The following is a 19349-nucleotide window of genomic DNA, read 5'->3' as shown; positions in this document are numbered from 1 at the left end:
TCTTGTCTCACAACAGAAAGTTAATCAAAGAGTTACTTTGTCAAGAAGTGAGTAGATTCCTCGATTAGACTCAACTGGCTTTGTTTTTTTTTTTCCACAAACGTACCTGGTAATTTCTATTTGGTTGTCGTTGGGATTAAATCTGTTGTCTCTGTCTCAGTTCATTTTTTTATGTCTTTCTTTATCTCTACTCCCCTCTTCTGTCTTTCTCTCCTCTGTTTTTCTTTTTCTGCCTCCCAGAGCCTAACAACTCATTCACTGGACATAGAAAACATTGAATCTGGGGTAAGGATCTTTGATCAATAATCGGATATTTGTAATATATTTGTGACATTACATTCATTTTGAGACATTAGTATAATTACCATAAACAAACAAGACCAACGCTAAGAAGACTGTCAGCCTCTAGCAGCCTCTACACTGCATTTTACACTGTGTGTGTGTGTGTGTGTGTGTGTGTCACCCTGTCTGTCCAGAGGTACAGGCTTCCGTCCATAGAATCTCTGGACATTCCGGAGAGCGGTCCGGTTGCCAAGGATACCAGACACGGCCAATGGCTGCGCAGGAGGCGTCTGGACGGAGCGCTGAACCGAGTCCCTGTCGGCTTCTACCAGAAAGTCTGGAAGATACTGCAGAAGGTGAGTCCACACACACACACACACACACAGACACACACACACACACACACGGTCTAATGTTTCAGTTTGGTTAGGTTTTCAATTCCATTTATTAAGTTTAGATTTTTTCACACATTTTCTTAGTTTGTTGATATTTACTGTTTACACACACACACACACACACACACACACATTTGGATGTGTCAGGCTAACAACACACACACACACACACACACACACACACACATCTCTCTCACACACACACACACACAAGCACATGGCCTGATGTGTCAGGTTGGATTTCAATTCATCAGTTGACATTAATAGGTTTTTCACAGGTTGTTCACGCTTTCTCACAGTTTCTTGACATTTACTGTTTACACACACACACACACACACACACACGTGTCAGGTTAAGTTGAACTCTTCAGGAATCTATGTGAATTGAAAATATGAATATGAATATGAAACCTATGAAGCCAAATTAAGTTTTATGTAAATTGAAAGTAAGTTGACGTTGTGTCTGGAAACGGCTTTAAAATAATATCAGTAATATCAGTGAAGTACATAAACTTTTGACTATACACATCTGTTTCCTTGCAGTGTCACGGTCTCTCCATAGAGGGGTTTGTCCTGCCTTCCTCAACCACCAGAGAGGTGAGAGATTTATTGATGTCTGCATACCTTCACACAGAATTAGGAAACAAATCCTCCAAGTTGTACATTTAGAAACAAACTGTCTGTGCTAAGCTACACCTACGCCTGTTAACAGACAAATCTACACTCTTTCTATCTCTCCTCTCTTTTCCTCCTTCATCCTGTCTTTATTCTTCGTATCCCATCCAGATGACCCCCGGGGAGATCAAGTTCTCCGTCCACGTGGAGACGGTGCTGAACCGCGTCCCCCAGCCCGAGTACAGACAGCTGCTGGTGGAGGCCATCTTGGTTCTCACCATGCTGGCCGACGTGGAGATCCAGAGCATCGGGTCCATCATCCACGTGGAGAAGATCGTGCACCTCGCCAACGACATGTTCTACAAGGATCAGGTTCGCAGCAGATGAACAGACAGACACACACGCACATTGTTGTGAAGGTTGAGAATACTGGATTACCTCTGCCGTCAAAGTTTTCACTCGTCTATCTGTTAGCAAGATATCTCAAAATGTTACACAACAGACTTGGCTGAAATTTGGTGGACAGATAGGTCTTTGGCCCAAAGATCAGTTGATTAGATTTTGGTCATAATCCAGATCTGTGGTTTCTGCTCTTTGACAGTTTTCATTTTTTGCTGTTGCGTTCATGTGCTGGTAGGAAACATTAAGTCAGAGATTAAGGACTTCCAAGTCATCTGAAGACATCCTGTAGAGTGTCGGGATCAGAGATTAGACCGCCAGCAGCCAATGAGAGCGATATATGGTGGAAGTGTTATATTAAAAAGTTGTATTATTGATAATGCATATCTATTTAAAGGCCTTCAAATGAAAAACTTTAGTAACTCCTGTCCTACAGTGAATGTAAGTTACTAGTATAGCTAACATTATCTTTTTTTCTGATGGAGCATACTGATCGTGTCTCTCGAGCGGCTTTACCCAAATCAAATTCTCTGTTTGTGTTTTTGTTTTTTTTTTGTTTTGTTTTCAGTGGATACTATTGCATGTTGATTCACGCAAGTTCCTGTGTCAGCAGGATAATCTCAAAGACCCCCGTCTTTGAGCAGATTTTACGACTGAGAGACAAAAAAAATCGGTGAAATCCGCCGTTATGCGTGTGATGCAGTGCGTTTTCAAAACAGTTAGGATTTTCCCCGCCTAAGACAGAGGATTCCCTTCTTCTCATTCTCCGTCCGTCCTCATCCTCTCGTCCTCCTCTCCCCTCTCTTCTCTCCCCGATCCCCCTGCCCCCCCCACCCCCCCACAGAAGGACCTGGGAGCGGAGGAGCACATCCTGGAGCGGGACCCGTCCACGGCAGTGTGCCGGCTGCTGTACGACAGCGCCCCCAGCGGACGCTTCGGCAGCATGACCTACCTCACCAAGGCGGTGGCGGTGTACGTCCAGGACTTCCTGCCCAGCGGCTCCTGTGCCCTGCAGTGAGAAGACGCAGACAGACGCACCGCCGCCAGGTCAGGGGTCACAGCACTTTTCACTTCACTCTGCTGAAAATGCCAGTCTTCATCATCAGTCATTTCCTCATAGGTCAGGTACAAAAACAGAGCGCACAAGAACAGAAAAGAGTTACAGCTTTTGAATTTTGAAGCATGCACTTCCTTCCAGCTGCAATATGCAACTTTTTTCCACATTTAAAATAATAAATGAAGAGGATATATGATACATTAGCAATTTGTTTCTGTGGCTGACTCTGTGTGTTCATACCTTAATACCTTAAAATTGGCTTTTCAATGATGTTTGGGACGTTTTGGGGGCGTGCACCGTTTGCTGTGGGCGTGGCCAGTGGCTTGCAAAAGCAACAATGGTGGAAAGCAGTAAGAAAAGAAAGTGCAGCAAAGGTAAACGCGCGGCAGACAATAGCCCGTTAAAAAACGGGTGAATATCAGCATTATTTTATTGCAGATTCCCTTTAGTCTTTGTCTCCCGCTTCCTCTTCATCAACTGAGAGGGAGGAGGGTGGGACTAACAAGCTTCAAGGGGGAAAAGTTGCATATTGTAGCTTAAAGTATTAATGACAGAGCCTTCATCCTCAATCATTTCCTCACAGGTCACATACAACAACTTTTCTTTATGAGAAAAGAGTTACAGCTTTTGAATTTTGAACAATACACTTCTGAAACTGATTTAAAAACTAGTATTTCAACACTTAGGAATACATATAGCACTGTGATAGAGCAATGACACACACACACACACACACATGCACACAGTTTTCAGCCTCAGCCGAATCTTAACAACAGTCTTATGTTCATCTGTAACTAGAGACTGAAACATGCAAACATTTAACAGCTGTCGACTTCACAGCTTGACCAGAAAGTAATGAGTAACAAATCAAAACTAATGTCACTAATTTATCCTAATTTATTACCACAGATATGCTGTTTCATCAAGCTGAATAAAATTACTTACCTGCTATAGTCTCATGTCACTATACCTCCAGTTCTAAATGCTGCACGATGCATAAAGTAAAGCTAAATAATTCTGATTCTTTAATGATGATTAAAGAATTGTAGGAGATATGAAATGTATCTTACAGAGAGCACAGTTCAGTTTGGGAGATTTTTTTTTAACCTTGAATGCCTTAACATTTGCACTTAGCAGTGTTTTTGTGTGTGACTTCAGAAATGCTGTTTTACTTCTATGCAAAAATAGCACACTTAGAAGTTGAGTAGTAATTAAAAATATATTTTTTTGTACATAAGACTTCACTTTTATTATGTTAATTTTTGGGATATTTAGGATTTTTGAGCATGCGATGGCAAATAGTTGTCACAGTTATTGCTGCTGAATGCAACTCAGTGATTAATTGCACAAATTTCACTCATTAACAAATCAATTAAATATGTGCAGTTTGGATTTTCAACTTCTTCAGAAGGGAAATGCCTTAATTTACTGTTATTGTTGCCGTGTGCTGGACTGTAACTGGGTTTTGGTTGTTTATTATATTTACAGTAAGACTCTTGAACTTGCCATCATGCCTGCAGTTGCTCACATCTTCTGGGTTTTTTTTGTTTTGTTTTTTGGACACGTTTCACCTGTGACTGTTTGCTATTCGAGTGTTTTAATGATATGCTAATACACTGTCTACATTGTGGGGAAAAATAGAAAGTACAGGGAACAAATAGAATGTAATTCTGGGATAATTCAAGAATGTAGGTGGTTCTGTTTTTCCTTGTGTGAAATGTGTTGTTTGGTTTCATGTAACAGAAGCAGCCTGTAGTGTTTTGTGATGTTTGAAGATGTGAGCGCCACACTCCTGTGAACAAAGTACAGTCATGGCAGCCTGAGAGTCACAGAGCTGCTGTGTGAGATATGAAAGAGTGATTCCTCTGTTACTTACTGGCAGCATCCATAGAGCAAAGTGGTTGTCGTTGTTTTTTGCTGTTGGAACTAATTCTGTAATAAAAGAGAGAAGATCTATTGTTTTTGAGCGTTTGTTATTCAGTCGACTATTTGAGCATGAAGTCAGTTTACACTATCAGCTGGATTTTTATTTTATTTTTCTTCAATCACCAACTTATTTATCCAAAGAATATATTTTGATTATATTCTTTCATGTTCTTGTGTTTCAGTTGTCCTTTGAAACTTTATTAACCCATTGTGACTCAAAATACAGATGTAGAGCCTCAAAACACACATAAAACCTATATATAGCTTTTATATTCAGTCCTTGTATCTCTGAGCAGAAAGTGTATCTTCAATGTCACTATCCAAACAAAGCAGAGTGGTTTACCAACAAGACATAATGTCCAGTAGGTGGCGCTACATGTTCACAGATTAAGTCCAGGGTCAATTTACTGTAAAGCAACATGGGGCCTAACTGGTGCCATCTACAATATTCTCACAATGTAATACCTTTTCATCTTCTGTAGGAAGAGTTTTTACAACATTTGTTAAAGGTTGAGATTCTAGTGACATTTGAACAGCTTTAGTCAGTGGTTCTCAACGTGGGGTCCGGGGACCACCAGGGGTCCTTGAGGGGATTCCAGGGGGTCCCCAGCAAATTGATGAATTGTTAAACTTCACCATTATTTTATTTACAAGAAGTCAACACTATTAGAGAATGTAGAAGAATAACTATTTTGATCATAGTTTCTCTGTTATCTCTCTACCTACGATACAGATAGTCATGGAGTTCTATACAAAATCATATCTGACAATAAAAAATATTCACAGATTTGCGTCCGAGAGACTCATCAAGTGGGGGTCCGTGGCTCTAATGTGGACTAAATTAGGGGTCCTTGATATGAAAAAGGTTGAGAATCACTGGCTTTAGTTGCATATATATTCATTATTTTATGGCGAGAGCTACACTATGTACTATTGTATTCTATTCTCTTGTATTCATCTGACTACCTGGTGCTGTTGATGGAGGAGAATATCCCACACATCTCAAATAACATACCGTATTCACTATTTCCCTCATAACATCTATTGTCATTGTTTAAAGGTTTTGAAAGGACTACTATAAACAAATTCACATAAACAAATAGACACTTTTTGCTAAACTGTACTGTAAATCTACAATACATTGTTTTATCTGTTATAAATCTGTTATCTAAAATATGTTATATTTATTCTATTTGCTGTATGTTGCAGTTTGGGAATATTTTTTTGATGTGAGAAAGATATTTAGGTCCTGATTTCACAAAGGGACGACTACAGGGTTAGGGTTAGATTTTCATTTTGGCGATATATTCACCTGGCTTTTCACAGTTGGTGATTAAAAGCAGATAAAATGTAATCAAAAAGCAAAAACTATCAGACTGAAACTAGCAGTCGGCTCATGTGCGTTCCAGCATGAGGCCGAGCTGGCAGCTGTTGGTGTTTTGAAGTGACACAGCGTCTTGGACTGGGCAGTCTGTGGCTGACACTTGTGTTGTTTTCTCACATCCTTCTGTATCATTTTTATTATCTGGAGGAAACTGTCATATTAAGCAAAGCTTGGCTGGCCCTGAATATGTTTCCTTCTCAACTTGAATTTCAAAACCAAAGTTCAACATCGAAGAGGAATGTTATTTGTGTGCATGAACCCAAATACCTCGAACGCTGAAACTTCTACAGTGAAACTTCTACAGATTTTTCTAATACGTTTGTTAAACAATATTTCAAATTCAGTGTATATGAATATATACAATTATATGTTTTTCTGTACTTTAAACCAAGGCTTCGTGTTTTGTTGCATGTGTTAATTAAATTGGACGAGTTGAGGAGAGGAATCCAGGGAATAATTCCACTTTTATGTTTAATATTTATTTATATTTTTAGAGCTGTTCAGTTGCCATATTACACACAGTGTGTAATGAGGAATTTGTATCTTAGTTACTTCTCTGATACACACTTACATGTGTTCATCTCAGCAGAGGGGTCAACGGTCAGGAGCAGCAGGAGGGGCAGGTAGGGCTTCAGTGTTTTGCTCAAAAGGTCAAAGTCACCTTTGACCTTCTCCTGGTTACGGCACAGTCCGTCCTACTGGTTTTCAACCTGGGGCTCGCGATCCCCCAGGGGGTCAGGAGATGATTTTGCGGAAGACAAAAACGATGATTTCGTGGAATGTGAAAAAAAATATATACACTGCCCCTCAAACGTTTGGGGACACCTCGCTATTTGATTTTGGTAAGGAAAAAAATACCTGCAATGCTTTTGCTAACATAAAATATATATTTCCTAAAACTTAAGATATATTTCTTCAACACTCAGCTTCATTTCCTCAAAGTGTCTCTTCGGTGTGAAGAGAAGGTTTTTCATGGCAGAGCGTCTCTGACTGTTGGCAGTTGGTTTTTTTGATGAACGTATAGTTTAGTCGTTTTAGTGTTATCATCACAAATATCTGCATGTATGATAACCCTAACCCTAACTAAACCTAGTTAGTCATTAATGGGGTTAGGTTATTGCACACCGACAAAGAAAACATATTATTTATTAAACATTTTCAGAAGCTAGGTGTCCCCAAACTTTTGACGGGCGGCGTACCTCTAAATTTACAAATGTATGAGCATGTTTTAATATTGTTTAACATGCCTTTTCCTTGTGAAATGATGAATATTCGCAGCATCTAGCTTTACTCCGGTAATCAGTCAAGTAAAAAAGAAAATAAAAGAAACCCCATTTCGTGTCAAAGTTCACCGCTCTGCTTGTTCCCCCTTGCAGCAGACGTTCACGAGTGGGTATGGCTTAGTTTTTGGGGGTCAGGAGCCAGAGAGAAGACGGCCCGGACATGTACCACCATGTCAGTTCCTCCATGTGTTCAGACAGCCGACACACAGAAGGCAGCACAGATTATGTGTTTCAACTTGAAAAGACAGAGTTTAGCAATGTTAAACAGACCAAAATACACGACCCGGGTTCTACAGGTCTGTAACAAGCAAACAGACACAGGGGCAGACACAGACACAGACCTGATAATATTGACTCGGGACACTCGTGCACACAGACACACACACACACACAAACCTATCATCATCATTACTTTTACTCCCTGGAAAATGAGTAATGGTTACTTTATGGGGTACCAGCAGGTGCACATAAAAATCCCAACCAATAACACCAATACAGATTTATTTAACAATGCCCCAACCCCTTCTACTCCTCCCATCATATAAAACCTGCAGCTTATCTTTCAAAGTGATGCAAAGTTCCAACCTGGTACTCCGAAAAAACCCTGTTTCCTTTTCCTGTAACACCATGGCTGTGTCCCGATGGCTGGAATTTATTCATTTTGAAGAATCTGAAATTTGTGACAGCTCAAGATTACATGCGCAAAGCATTTCTGAACTTTTGAACACTTTTGAACCGTTACTCCTGCAGTTATGTCCCGCTCCAACATCCTGTTTCTAAAGGAAATACATCAAATTACAGAAGCAAGACGCCATGAAAATGCCGCTTCCTTGTGACTTGAAACCAGAATGAGAATCACTTGGTTTTCCCACTAGAAATAAACGTACAGTATATGAATTTATCTTGGCGGCATCGGTGCAGAGACACACTGACAGCTTACAGAGTTTCACATGTCAGAGGGAAGGGGAAACGTGCGGGACGCAGGACAGACAGCAGACTTGTCACTATCACACATCACTCCACATACATGCAGCCCACTCTGTCTGGCTGTGTGTTTGAACAGCCTGACATACAGTAAGAGGTCACAGCTGCAGAGGGAAGGCAGTGACCAGCAGAGCGTTGGCTCCGTGTCCCATGAAGCAGCGAACCGACTGGAACCACATGTTTGAAACCCAACCTCACCCAGAAACCTGTGAGACACTGAATAGAAGCTGATAAAGACAGCTGGGGATGGGACAGTAACCGCTGATGCTGTAAATCACAGTAAAAACACAACAACAGTTATGACACCGCCCCTAATTTTTATTACCGTGACAACAGCGATAACAGAGACTTCTTGAAAATGTTATATTCATGCAGGCCAGTAGCTTTTTGTAACTTTGTAACTGAGACTCATTTGACTTAATTTATATTAGATGCTGTTATTTGGATTTTTATGTTTTATATGTAAATGATCCTTACATTTTTTATAAGCTGAACCAGCATATAATTTTGTTTTTTATTAAAAAAGTCTACATATACATATTATATCTACAATATTTTTACATACTGTAAATATCAGAGGTGTGACCAAGTCAGCTTTGCTTGAGTCCCTAGTCAGTTTCAAGTCCTGAGGCACAAGTCTCAAGTCAAGTCTCAAGTCTAAATGTAGAACAGCAAGTCAAGTCAGAACAAATCAAGAGTCCAGTATCAATTTAATATCTTAAAGAAAACTAAATATCTAGGACTTTTCAATGCAATATGGTTTTAATAGGAGAAAAACTTGGTAAGAGCGTCATGAGTTTGATTTCTATAATCCGTTTCAACTTCAATAAATTCAATCATTCCATACAAATTCAGAAAACAGAATTTAAATTCAGTCGTCTGCTGGAACAAATCTCATCACTTTCAATCTAAGTCATTTACACAAACACAAGATCTCAAGTCGAGACTTTAGAAACCTTTTCAAGTCATCAGAGTACAAGTCAGAGTCGAGTCCCAAGTCACCAGAACCCAAGTCAAGTCTCAAGCAGTTAAAATTGACTCGAGTCCAAGTCATGTGACTGGAGTCCCCACTTCTGATGCTGTAAATATCTAGTCTTACCTTGAAACGTGTTTAAAAAAAAAAAACGAGAAATGTCTTTTGATATGATTGATATGATGAATTCGTTTTTAAGTAAGTGAAGCATATTACAGTACTGCTTTTAAGGTTTTCATCTTATTAATAATTAACAATATAATATCATATACATATAGCGAGATAATGAAACCTGTTTAAAACCTGTTTAAATATATCGCCAAAGAGAAAGCTGAGATGAAAGTTTTAAAATAACCTTTTTTTTTTTTACTGTGCCACACTGTCATGTTAAGAAAACAAGGTAAAATGTAAGATGCACTTTATTGTCACACACACACACACACACACCTGAGTATACCGTTGAACATGCAGCTTATATACAGTATTGTGTAAATGTTGAGCTTATTAACGTTTCACTCGGTCGCCTCACATCCACATCCATCAAATGCTTTCTTGGCTGGAGCCGTCTTGCACTCTTGACTTCTGTTGCACACACTGTTCTCTATACAAGATGTACTTGCCAGCTTGTTGCTCTCCAGAACTGGCTCTGTGTGTGTGTGTGTGTGTATGAGTGTGTGTTGTCTAGTGTCCACTTGATACGTTCTGAGTGGATGTCAAGTGGGCAGACGGCAGCAGAGAGACAGACAGACAGACAGTTGGTGTAAAGTTAAAATGCCCTGGTCGCTCCAATCAGCTCAGCTCATACCCACAAAGTCTGCCATCATGATTGATGACCAACTAACCTTCAAGGAGCATGTGGCTTCTGTTGCTCGGTCATATCGATTTGCCCTGTACAACATCAGGAAGATCAGACCCTACCTGTCTGAGCATGCAGCACAACTCCTGGTACAGGCTCTTGTAATATCACGCCTTGACTACTGCGACTCCTTACTGGCAGGGCTCCCGGCCTGTACTTTCAAACCTCTGCAGATGATCCAGAACGCGGCGGAGCGTCTGGTCTTCAACCAGCCCAAAAGAGCACATGTCACTCCGCTGTTCATCTCCCTCCACTGGCTCCCAGTCGCTGCCCGCATCAAGTTCAAGTCCTTGATGCTGGCCTACATACTCCCTCATTCAGGTCTATGCTCCCTCCCGCCCACTACGCTCTGCCAAGGAGCGGCGCCTGGTGCTGCCACCACAGCAAGGCCCTAAGTCTCTAGCCAGACTCTTCTCTTCTTCTGTGGTTCCTCGGTGGTGGAACGAGTTACCAAACTCCATTCGATCCGCAGAGTCCCTCTCAATCTTTAAGAAAAGGCTTAAGACCCAGCTCTTTAGTGAACACCTTCTCACCTAATGGACAATCTAACCAAACCAACCAAAAAAAAATAATAATAATAATGATTTGCCTCTATGCACTCTATGCATTGCCTCATAGCACTGCCTTGTAGCACCTCTGTCCTGTTGGACCAGAACTTAGCTTTATGGCACTTACTCTCGTTGTTCTCTCCTGAGTAGAACCTTGCTTGTGTATGAAAATCTCATGTGTAAGTCGCTTTGGATAAAAGCGTCTTCCAAATGGGAAATTGTAAATTGTAAATTGGTCGCTGATCTGCAGTCAGTTTAGCAATTTCCCTCATTAATGGTTCAGATTTGCATAGGGGATTCAGCAGGCTGATCCAGAGTCAGCACTTGTGAGCACGACCTTTCCTCTCGTGTCTGTTTTAGGGAACTGCGCTTTCGTCTTGTCTTCTTTTCTGTCCTCACCTCCTTCTCTACTTCTCATTTGTCTCACATTTAATGGGGTGAATTGAATTGATCTGAAATTAATTGAACTGAACTGTAGAATTGATTCTGCCCTACTGCGATCTAATCTGTGCGACTCACCTACCATCTCTTCTCACAGACCTGACAGGAGAGAAATGTGCAGGCTCATCACAAGTGTGTGTGTGTGTGTGTGTGAGAAATGTGCCTTGAAACAGGCACACGCACAGATGCTCACATGTATGCATACTGCCACCAAACAGCACACACACACACACACATTCCTGATGACTCCACACATTCCCCAAGACATGGAAGAACTATCTGGAGACGTTACATCCTTGCACTGAATCCTCATGATTTGTGTGTTTCTGTCTCAGCGTCTCCCGCTCACACACTTGGCTCTCCTCTGTCATTGTGAAATGTGACTCAAGCGCCAAAGCCAACAGCTGTTTGACTTTGAGCTGCTGTGTCATGAACGGTGTGACAGCAGATTCAAGCCCGGGGTCCACGGGGTCCACGGGGTCCACGGGGTCCTCAGTCCGATGAGCTGGTGCGTAAAAATGCGTTAACTTCAACCTGGAAATAGCGGATGAGTCAGAGTGCGTGATTCACACTGTGAGTGTCCTGCAAGGTGTTCTGCAGGGAAAGTATTGGGTAAATGTCCCGTCCCGCTGCAGACGGGGTGAATGAGTCACAGGAGAGTCAGATCACGGATCAATACATCATTCACAAAACATCCAGGAGGCATCTGCTGCAAACATATCTTGTTTCCATGCAGGTTTTGTGGGGAAAGTCCCAACTAGTTTCTATATTTTGTTTAAGTGTTACACTGAAAACCTTGAATCTCCAAAATGTCAACTTTTCATAAGCTAAGCATTTCAGGCAACCAAAGAAAGTCAGCCCATCTCTGTTTGTTTTTATATGATCAAGTAATAATGTCTTTGTTTTATAATCATTTTTCCTTTTGTCTTCTACATATTTATGTTAAATTCAATGTAATATGTATGTATATTTTGACATTGTGTGTATTTTTTTTACAGTACAGTACAGACCAAACTGACATGGTTGGTAAATCTTGGTCATACGGTTTATTTATTGATTGATTTATTCACTTATGATTTTATATATGATGTTCGGCTTCAGAACACGAATGCATGTAAGGGACTTCTATGGTCAAAGGGTGAGGGACGGGGAAGATAATGTTCATTTTTCATATGATATAAGAAATAGAAAATACTAAAGAATTTGGTCACAAAACAAACTTTTTAGAAACTAAGAAAAACCGCCATTTTAGATGAACAGCCACGCATTTTTCAGTTTATTTATTCAGTGTGTTTTGAAAAGTTTTCAAAACCCCCAAAGTTTGTAGATTTTCTCGACCCACAGAGGAACCATGTAATCCTTTAAGTTAAAACATGAAAATCACCAAAAAAGTTTTCACACCGCAACAATTATTGCACAAAATTGATTCCTGTCAAATGATTTGTTCACCTTTATCATTGGAAATTTTGCTGAGTATGCATGCTCTGTTTTTTCTAGCAATGGCCTGTTTCTCACTCATATGATTCATACAGTTAGACACTTTCACTCTACTGTTAATCAAGGGCAGCTGTTGAATGAGGGGAGTGCTCATTGAAACAGGACGAAACATTTTACTTTCCAAACTATTTCTCTCAGGTGTGAAGTAACTTTCATGTAGCAAGTATGTAGTAAAATGTGAGACTTGTGCAATGGTGACACCTGGCACCACTGATGTAGTAAATGTAGTGTACTTGTAGTGTAGTAATATCTACACTACCAGTCAAAAGTTTGGACCCACCTGATTGAATGTTCTGTGTTTTTCATTCTCTTAAAGCCATTTTGATCTAAAGGCTTCTGCTTAAATGCTCGAAATGTGTTTCTTACTCAAATATAAACAGTGAAGTTGATCCTATGTATGAATTTTTCTTTCCAAAGCCTTTGCCTTTCCATCAAGGCAAAGGGCGGCTATTTTAAAGAATCTAAAATATAAGATAGTTCGGACTTTTTTTGTCACTGCATAATTCCATTTGTGTTATTTCATAGTTTTGATGTCTCTACTATTATTCTAAAATGTGGAAAAGAGTAAAAATAAAGAAAACAAATTTTGACTGGTAGTGTATGACCTAGTACAAGATGTGTATGATGTGTATTATGTAGTATAGTATATGACATGTATATGATGGTATGTAAAGCCCTTTGAGACTTGACTGTGATAAAGGGTGATATAAATAAACAAGCCTAGACTATACCTGTATTTTTCAGCAAAATATAATAATTATCAATCAACACCCAAAAAATCAGTCACACAGACCCATGACTTCTGTCTCTTTCCCCATGCTTTTATTCAGCTTCTCCTCCAGCCCCTCTGCATGTGAGTAACACAGTACATAGATAGGACACAGTACAAAGATAATTTGTGGTTTAAAAGTGCAATCCTACTCAAACAATTCAGGAACACGCTGCTGAGTGTACAAAAAAAATCTCAGGACCGCCTGCTCTTTCCGTGAAGCAGACCGAGTCGAAACGAAAGCTAAATGATTCCCTTTATCGATTTCAGCCGTTAAAAGGGATTTTTAAGACTTGAGAAAACAGAGATTGTGCAAAAAAAAGTAGACTCAGCGTGCGTCTAGTTGTTACACGGTTTGGTTATGAAAGATTTGAGATTGTCTGAGCAGTAGAAATCTGTTGCTTGGCTGGAAAAGTTGAGAAAATCCAGCCAGTCAGGGCGATTGGTCAGTTTTTAAAACGTAAACCTTCATTACAATATGAAAGACAGATATATAAAAAAAAAAAAAATAGATGAACTAAATGAAATAAAGCAAAACGGGTACATTTTTTGGCATTTAAACAAAGTATACAATAAATAAAATATCCAAGAATCACTGTATGATGAAACTTACTTAAAATTAATATGCATGCATTGTAGATAGTGGGAATAATGTCTAATGTATATTCTATCTAAATCTAACTTATGTGGTTTTAGCTCAGCAGGAATTTGTGCTTTCACCAACTTTGGACATTTTGACACAAAGCTCGGCCCACTTTAAATATATATATATATTATAAAAAAGGCATCAAATACATGAACGTGTGAAAGTGTTGAGGGTGTCCGAGCATTGCATCAATATTTTGTAACCTCTGCTCCATTTCTGCGCTCTCTTTTCTTTCTTTCTCTCTCTCCCTCCATCTGTATCTCCAGTTCAACACCCGACTGGCCCTTCTCCCTTCTTTTTTTTTTTTTTCACCATTGGTTTATCTTCCTTTTTCTGCCCTTTTTTCCTGCTCTGGTTTATCTACCTTTTTTTTTTTTTTTTTTTTTTTTACCCCTGGACACTTTGTCCTCTCTGCTTTTTCCCCGACCATCAAACAGAGAAGCAGCGTCTGATTTTCCAGTCTGAATTGTGTTTGGATTAAAGGGGCAATAAGTAAATTTTTACTGTCCCATGGCACAGAATGACCATAATGATATCTGAAAGGATTGTTGATCAATACCAACTCGACTCAACGATTACTGAAATTGCTGACTTTCAAAACTCACTTTCCAGCCTGTTCTCTGTTTCGGAACAAAAACTCCCCACACATTGGAAGGCATTGGTGGACATTTCAGCTACGAAGACTAAAGAGCCTCGTTCTCAAGCCAAGAAAAACAACTGACTATTGATTATTCCTAGTATTTTGCATCATGATATATCACCACCTCCTGTTGGATCTCTGCTCTAATTAGCTAGCTTACTCGTCTTCATTGTGAAAGTGTGACTTTCACCAATAGATATTGACAGTCCTAGAATTACTCCATGCACCTTTAAATATGTGTTGTTCAAATCTGAGGATTCAGTATGGCGGTTTAAGATAACAAATGTTGTGCTTGATGTGGTAGTTTAGTGCGAGAGTTGACTTTAAGCGCTTGCTGTGCCAATTTACAAATATAGCCAACATTTAGGCTGACAAAAATATGAAAAAGAGAAACCATACCGAATCAGGAAGACGTCAATTGCAGTCAGTGGCAGCCGTTATAGAAGCTCCCCACCTTACTGTATCTGTCCTACATTAGTGCAGCAACATTTTCCAAGTGCATGTGCTTCCATGCAGCACAGAGAAGCGGGACGATTGGCCCGTCTATCTCGGCACATGGTCCACTGATAACATATCGAGAACGACGCGTGACGGCGATGACGAAATCTGGGAATTTAAAGGTCAACAGCTATTAGAAGGCAGGCTATCTTCCCTGTACATTGCACTGCTCCCTATTCCTTCCATCATCATCTGTTACAAAAATAGTACAACAGGTGAAAAGTCTTAATATGCTAAAAAAAGCACCTTTATGAAATAACCAGGTGAATCGGATTTTTCTACCTGGAGACAATTGAGAGATGGGTTGTGTAAAAGGATGTGCAGCTCAGTATTAGGAAGCTGTTAATAATATTTTTTGAAATTAGTGTATATCTAATCTAAGAAGTCATGTGATCTGCAGTGGAAAATCCCAGATAAAACCTCTTTATCAAAACAGCGCAGACATCAGACTTCATCGTATCTTATGTGGAATAAAGTTCAAGGCCGTGAGAACTAGCAGTTCGGCTCTACTTCCAGCTCTTGGTTGAGAGTTAAAGAGCTTCTAGTTTTTCATAATTCAAATGATATTTATGTGTGTGTGTGTATATATATATATATATATATGCTACATTTGAATGAGAACCTTCAGTTTTGGGTTGAAAGCTTTTTAGGAAACCTCTGTGTTTAGGCACATTTTGTCAGTCGTTCGCACCCTTAGTTTAGATTCTGGTAAAAATGTGAGAACTTGGTCAGCAATTCTTAATCATTTTCCCACTGATCGCATCATATCCTGGTAAAAAATATCAAGTATGAGAGGATAATTTCTCCCTGTTGTTGTTTTTTTAACTTCACCCATTACTTTACCCTACTTCCTCTTATCTTACTTACAGTGATATTTCTCTTTGGTGAAACAATTTTGCCTTTTAAAACATATCAGGGGCAGTCAACCTGCCCCTCATGATGGGAAATTAATTGAAAGTGTCTGACCAATCAGACGAAACTACCTGCTGTGTGGATTGATATTAATATTCAGATATTAAGTAGCAATGCTCAAGTATTCCATCTAAGAATAGACACATATAATAGTTATCTGAAACCCGAATATGCCTTCATTAGCATATGGATTGTGCCTGTATGATGATGTAAACACGCTGGCTGCAGCCCGGGACGTCTGGGTCTAGTACTTGACCGGCTCTGAGGAGGAGCGGGGGCTGATGGAGCAGTGTCCGCCCCTGAGGAGACGAGCAGGAGGAGAAGAAGAAGAAGAAGAAACGTGTGAGAGGGAGTTCATCTGGAGTCATTCTTGCTGAATTCTGAACAGTACTGAACACTGGTAGGCAAAAATATACAGAGCATAACATAACATAACATAACATAACATGGCAAATTTGGTAGACATGGTTACCCAAAGTGCGTAATGTAAGTATACACATTTTTAACATGGGTGGTCCCAAGCAAACTGCATAGCCTGTGTGAAATTCATTGGATTGTATCTTGGTATTGTAAGTGCAACAAACAGTAAGTGTAAAAAATTACACTTACTGTTGTTACTGTAATTGGGCAGCTTTTTGTGTACTTGAGTATTTTTTTAAGTCAGATTTTTCCCAAATCTGTGTAAAGCCTGACACCACCTGTTGTACTCTATACAGTAGAAGGTGACATCACCTGGCACCAAAGATCAGCCAATAGCAGATGGCCATTTCTTTCTTTACACAGATTTGGGTTTAGGGTTTAGTTACTCTTTACGTATATTACTTTGAAATTACATCCATTACAGAGTACACATTTTCTAGGATCTCCATGTTTTAAAGAATGTTAATGTAACTAACTGTAACATTAAATACTAAAATTGATAAATTTTAGATGTCTTTTTGGAATTTTAAATGGCTCCCTCCAGCTTCAGTATTATTGGTAAGCGTTAGCCTGGTTGTTGTCTAGCTAGCTCGCTAGCCTTGCTAGCTAGTTGGATAGCTACCATGAAGGGGCTTTTTTTTCAGTTTTGACCAACTCCCTGTAGCTACATTATCTTACTTACATGGCTATGTACCAGACATTTATCATTTGACACAAAGTATTGATTTAAAATCATTTTATTGCAAGCTAAGGTAATTTAGCTACAAGCTTCTGCCAAAAAAACTAGTCCAGCAGGAAACCGTCTGCAGTAACCAAGGAGTAACGACTTTTTGGCACAAGGTGTCGCTAATTAATTTGATTAGAAATAGTTTAAACTCTCACTTTACTCTGACTACATTTTAAGTGAGTTACTTTTTACTTTTACTTGAGTTGATTTTTACACCGGTAACTTTACTTGTGCTTAAGTAGCCTAAACCTTCAGCAGTAACTTCCACATGAGCAGATCTCTTGGCCCTCCTCCTCCCTGGTGAAGTTACCTGCAGAGTCCGGTGGAACACTCGTAGTTGTTCTGGCAGTAAGCTCCGAACGGCTTGCTGTTCATGATCCTCCAGAGCGGGGTCATCCGAGCCGTCCTCCTCAGAGTCTGACCGCTGTGGTCCGAACTGGACTGGACCCGGTCCTGAGAGGGTACTGGACCTGCACACACCTGCTACACACAGACACACACACACATAGACACAGAAACACACATTAAAGTATATCAAAAAGGGAACAGAGAGGCACGGACACAGAAAGTCAAACAAACAAGAAAAACCAAGTACACAAACATAATCGGCATTGATGCATCATAATTTTTCTCTCGAGTGCAATACATTCAAAAGCGCTTATTGAATCTTGAGTAAACTGTATATTCCTCTGAGACAAATGAGTGTATATTGCATCAAAGTAGTGAGTTAATGTGTTATTATAGTATATAGATTATATTTAGACGCAACCAATGTAAGTCAAGCATCTCACTTCACAGTAAAACATGCAACAAAGCAATTTGACACAAAATTAGCACTATTATCATTTGTAAGCGTAGTGCATATTTAAATTAACAGAGATGATGGAGGGCAAATGATAGTTTTCTTTCATACTTTCCCTACTTTTATTGTATATACTGAATCTCCAAAGCATTATGAACATCCTCCTACTGTTGAGTTGCGTCCCCCTTTTGCACAGTCCATATCTGAATTTTGTCATGGCTTAAAAATCTTTCTTAAACTTGTCTCCTCTCCTTCATCTACATCTCCCCTTCAGGACTGATGTGGATTTAAAAGGGATTCAATAAGAATTCAATAAGGGTCTGTAGCTTTCACCTCGATTCATCTAGTCAGTCTATTCCATAGGGAAAATGGGTATTTTTAATATTTTGTGCATTCAAAATGGAGAAATTATGCATTTTATAATTTGTGCCTGTAAGAAAGATGACATCCCCTTCACCATAAATCCATCCGTCATACAGTCTTGAGATATTTATCATTACTTCATAACCGTGATTGTTGCTTCAAGTCCTGTCATGTTTTTTTTTTACTTTTTACTACCAGAAAAAGGAAGACCATGATATTGGAAGTTAGTTAAAACTGTGTCAAGAAGAGAATCCACTCACCTGTTGAGCCAGCATGAGCAGCACAAGGCACAGCGTCACTGCTGCCTTCCTTTGGGTGAAGAAGCCTTTCTCCTGCATCTTTACACTCGATCGAGCTGATTGATCCAACAAGAAGTAAACTCACTCGGGTGCTGAACAGGCGAGCAAGGAGTCTAGTTCTTCTTCCAATTGCTTCCAGTCTTCAGTAGAGCTGTCCTCGGCAAAGTATACAAGGAGCAATAACTGCTGAAAATGAGTTTTGAGTCAGTCGGCCACCCAGTATGCACAGTTCATACGTGGATCAATATCCCTGCCTCCTCTGAACCTCGAGGTTTCTCTGCAGAACTCGGCCGACTCGACTTAATCAACTTTTCTGGACAGTCTTCAGTCTAAACGGTGACTCTGTAGGTCTCAGTCTGCAGTCGGTGAGTCAGTCAGTCAGATCTACTAGTTTCAGGTCTCTGGATGCCTCTTCAGTCAGCCTGACTCAGCACCGGGAGGAAGACTGGGCCCTCCTTTTTATAGTCAGGCCCTGGTCCCAGGAGAGAGAGAGGGAGAGAGAGAGAGAGAGAGAGAGAGTGAGAGTGTGTCACAGTCCATGCTGTGTCGTCCCCCCCGTCTCTCTCTTTCTGTCATTTCCCTGAATGAGGCCATCCGACAGGCACACTGTCTCTCTTGTCTCTTTTTTGCTTT

General features: G+C 40.0%; 2 protein-coding genes across 5 annotated transcripts in view; one reads left to right on the top strand and one right to left on the bottom strand.

Annotated features, from left to right (window-relative positions):
• phka1a (phosphorylase kinase, alpha 1a (muscle)) overlaps window positions 1-4702 on the top strand; it is a 32583-nt gene extending 27881 nt beyond the window's left edge. For all 4 annotated transcript variants that reach the window (XM_071512085.1, XM_071512084.1, XM_071512083.1 and 1 more), the window contains 5 exons: window positions 241-285; window positions 477-638; window positions 1221-1274; window positions 1464-1664; window positions 2536-4702. In XM_071512085.1, the coding sequence (XP_071368186.1) occupies window positions 241-285; window positions 477-638; window positions 1221-1274; window positions 1464-1664; window positions 2536-2709 (636 nt within the window). In that variant the 3' untranslated portion in view covers window positions 2710-4702. The remainder of the gene's footprint in view (window positions 1-240; window positions 286-476; window positions 639-1220; window positions 1275-1463; window positions 1665-2535) is intronic.
• An 11575-nt stretch (window positions 4703-16277) lies between these two features.
• leap2 (liver-expressed antimicrobial peptide 2) lies at window positions 16278-18755 on the bottom strand. The gene is made up of 3 exons (XM_071512087.1): window positions 18678-18755; window positions 17563-17732; window positions 16278-16404 (listed from the first exon to the last, which is right to left on the bottom strand). The coding sequence occupies exons 1-3, from the start codon at window positions 18753-18755 to the stop codon at window positions 16350-16352; spliced, it is 303 nt and encodes a 100-aa protein (XP_071368188.1). The 3' UTR covers window positions 16278-16349.
• Between the last annotated feature and the right edge of the window lie 594 nt (window positions 18756-19349).

This window comes from Centroberyx affinis, unplaced genomic scaffold, assembly GCF_046629955.1.
Source record: "Centroberyx affinis isolate AG114_WGS23_722 - 3 ecotype Tasmania unplaced genomic scaffold, CSIRO-AGI_Caff_v1 ptg006077l_1, whole genome shotgun sequence".
NCBI classification, from domain to species: domain Eukaryota; kingdom Metazoa; phylum Chordata; class Actinopteri; order Beryciformes; family Berycidae; genus Centroberyx; species Centroberyx affinis.
The sequence above is the reverse complement of the archived record's forward strand: the minus strand, read 5'-3'. Positions and strand labels throughout refer to the sequence as shown.

What these genes read in the sequence shown, in the direction of transcription:
- leap2 (XM_071512087.1), bottom strand. Translation starts at nt 18,755, where the DNA reads ATGCAGGAGAAAGGCTTCTTCACCCAAAGGAAGGCAGCAGTGACGCTG. An exon ending in TGCTCATGCTGGCTCAACAG is followed by an intron (nt 17,733 to 18,677) that starts GTGAGTGGATTC and finishes TGTGTGTAGCAG; the next exon opens with GTGTGTGCAGGTCCAGTACC. An exon ending in TGTTCCACCGGACTCTGCAG is followed by an intron (nt 16,405 to 17,562) that starts GTAACTTCACCA and finishes TCGTCTCCTCAG; the next exon opens with GGGCGGACACTGCTCCATCA.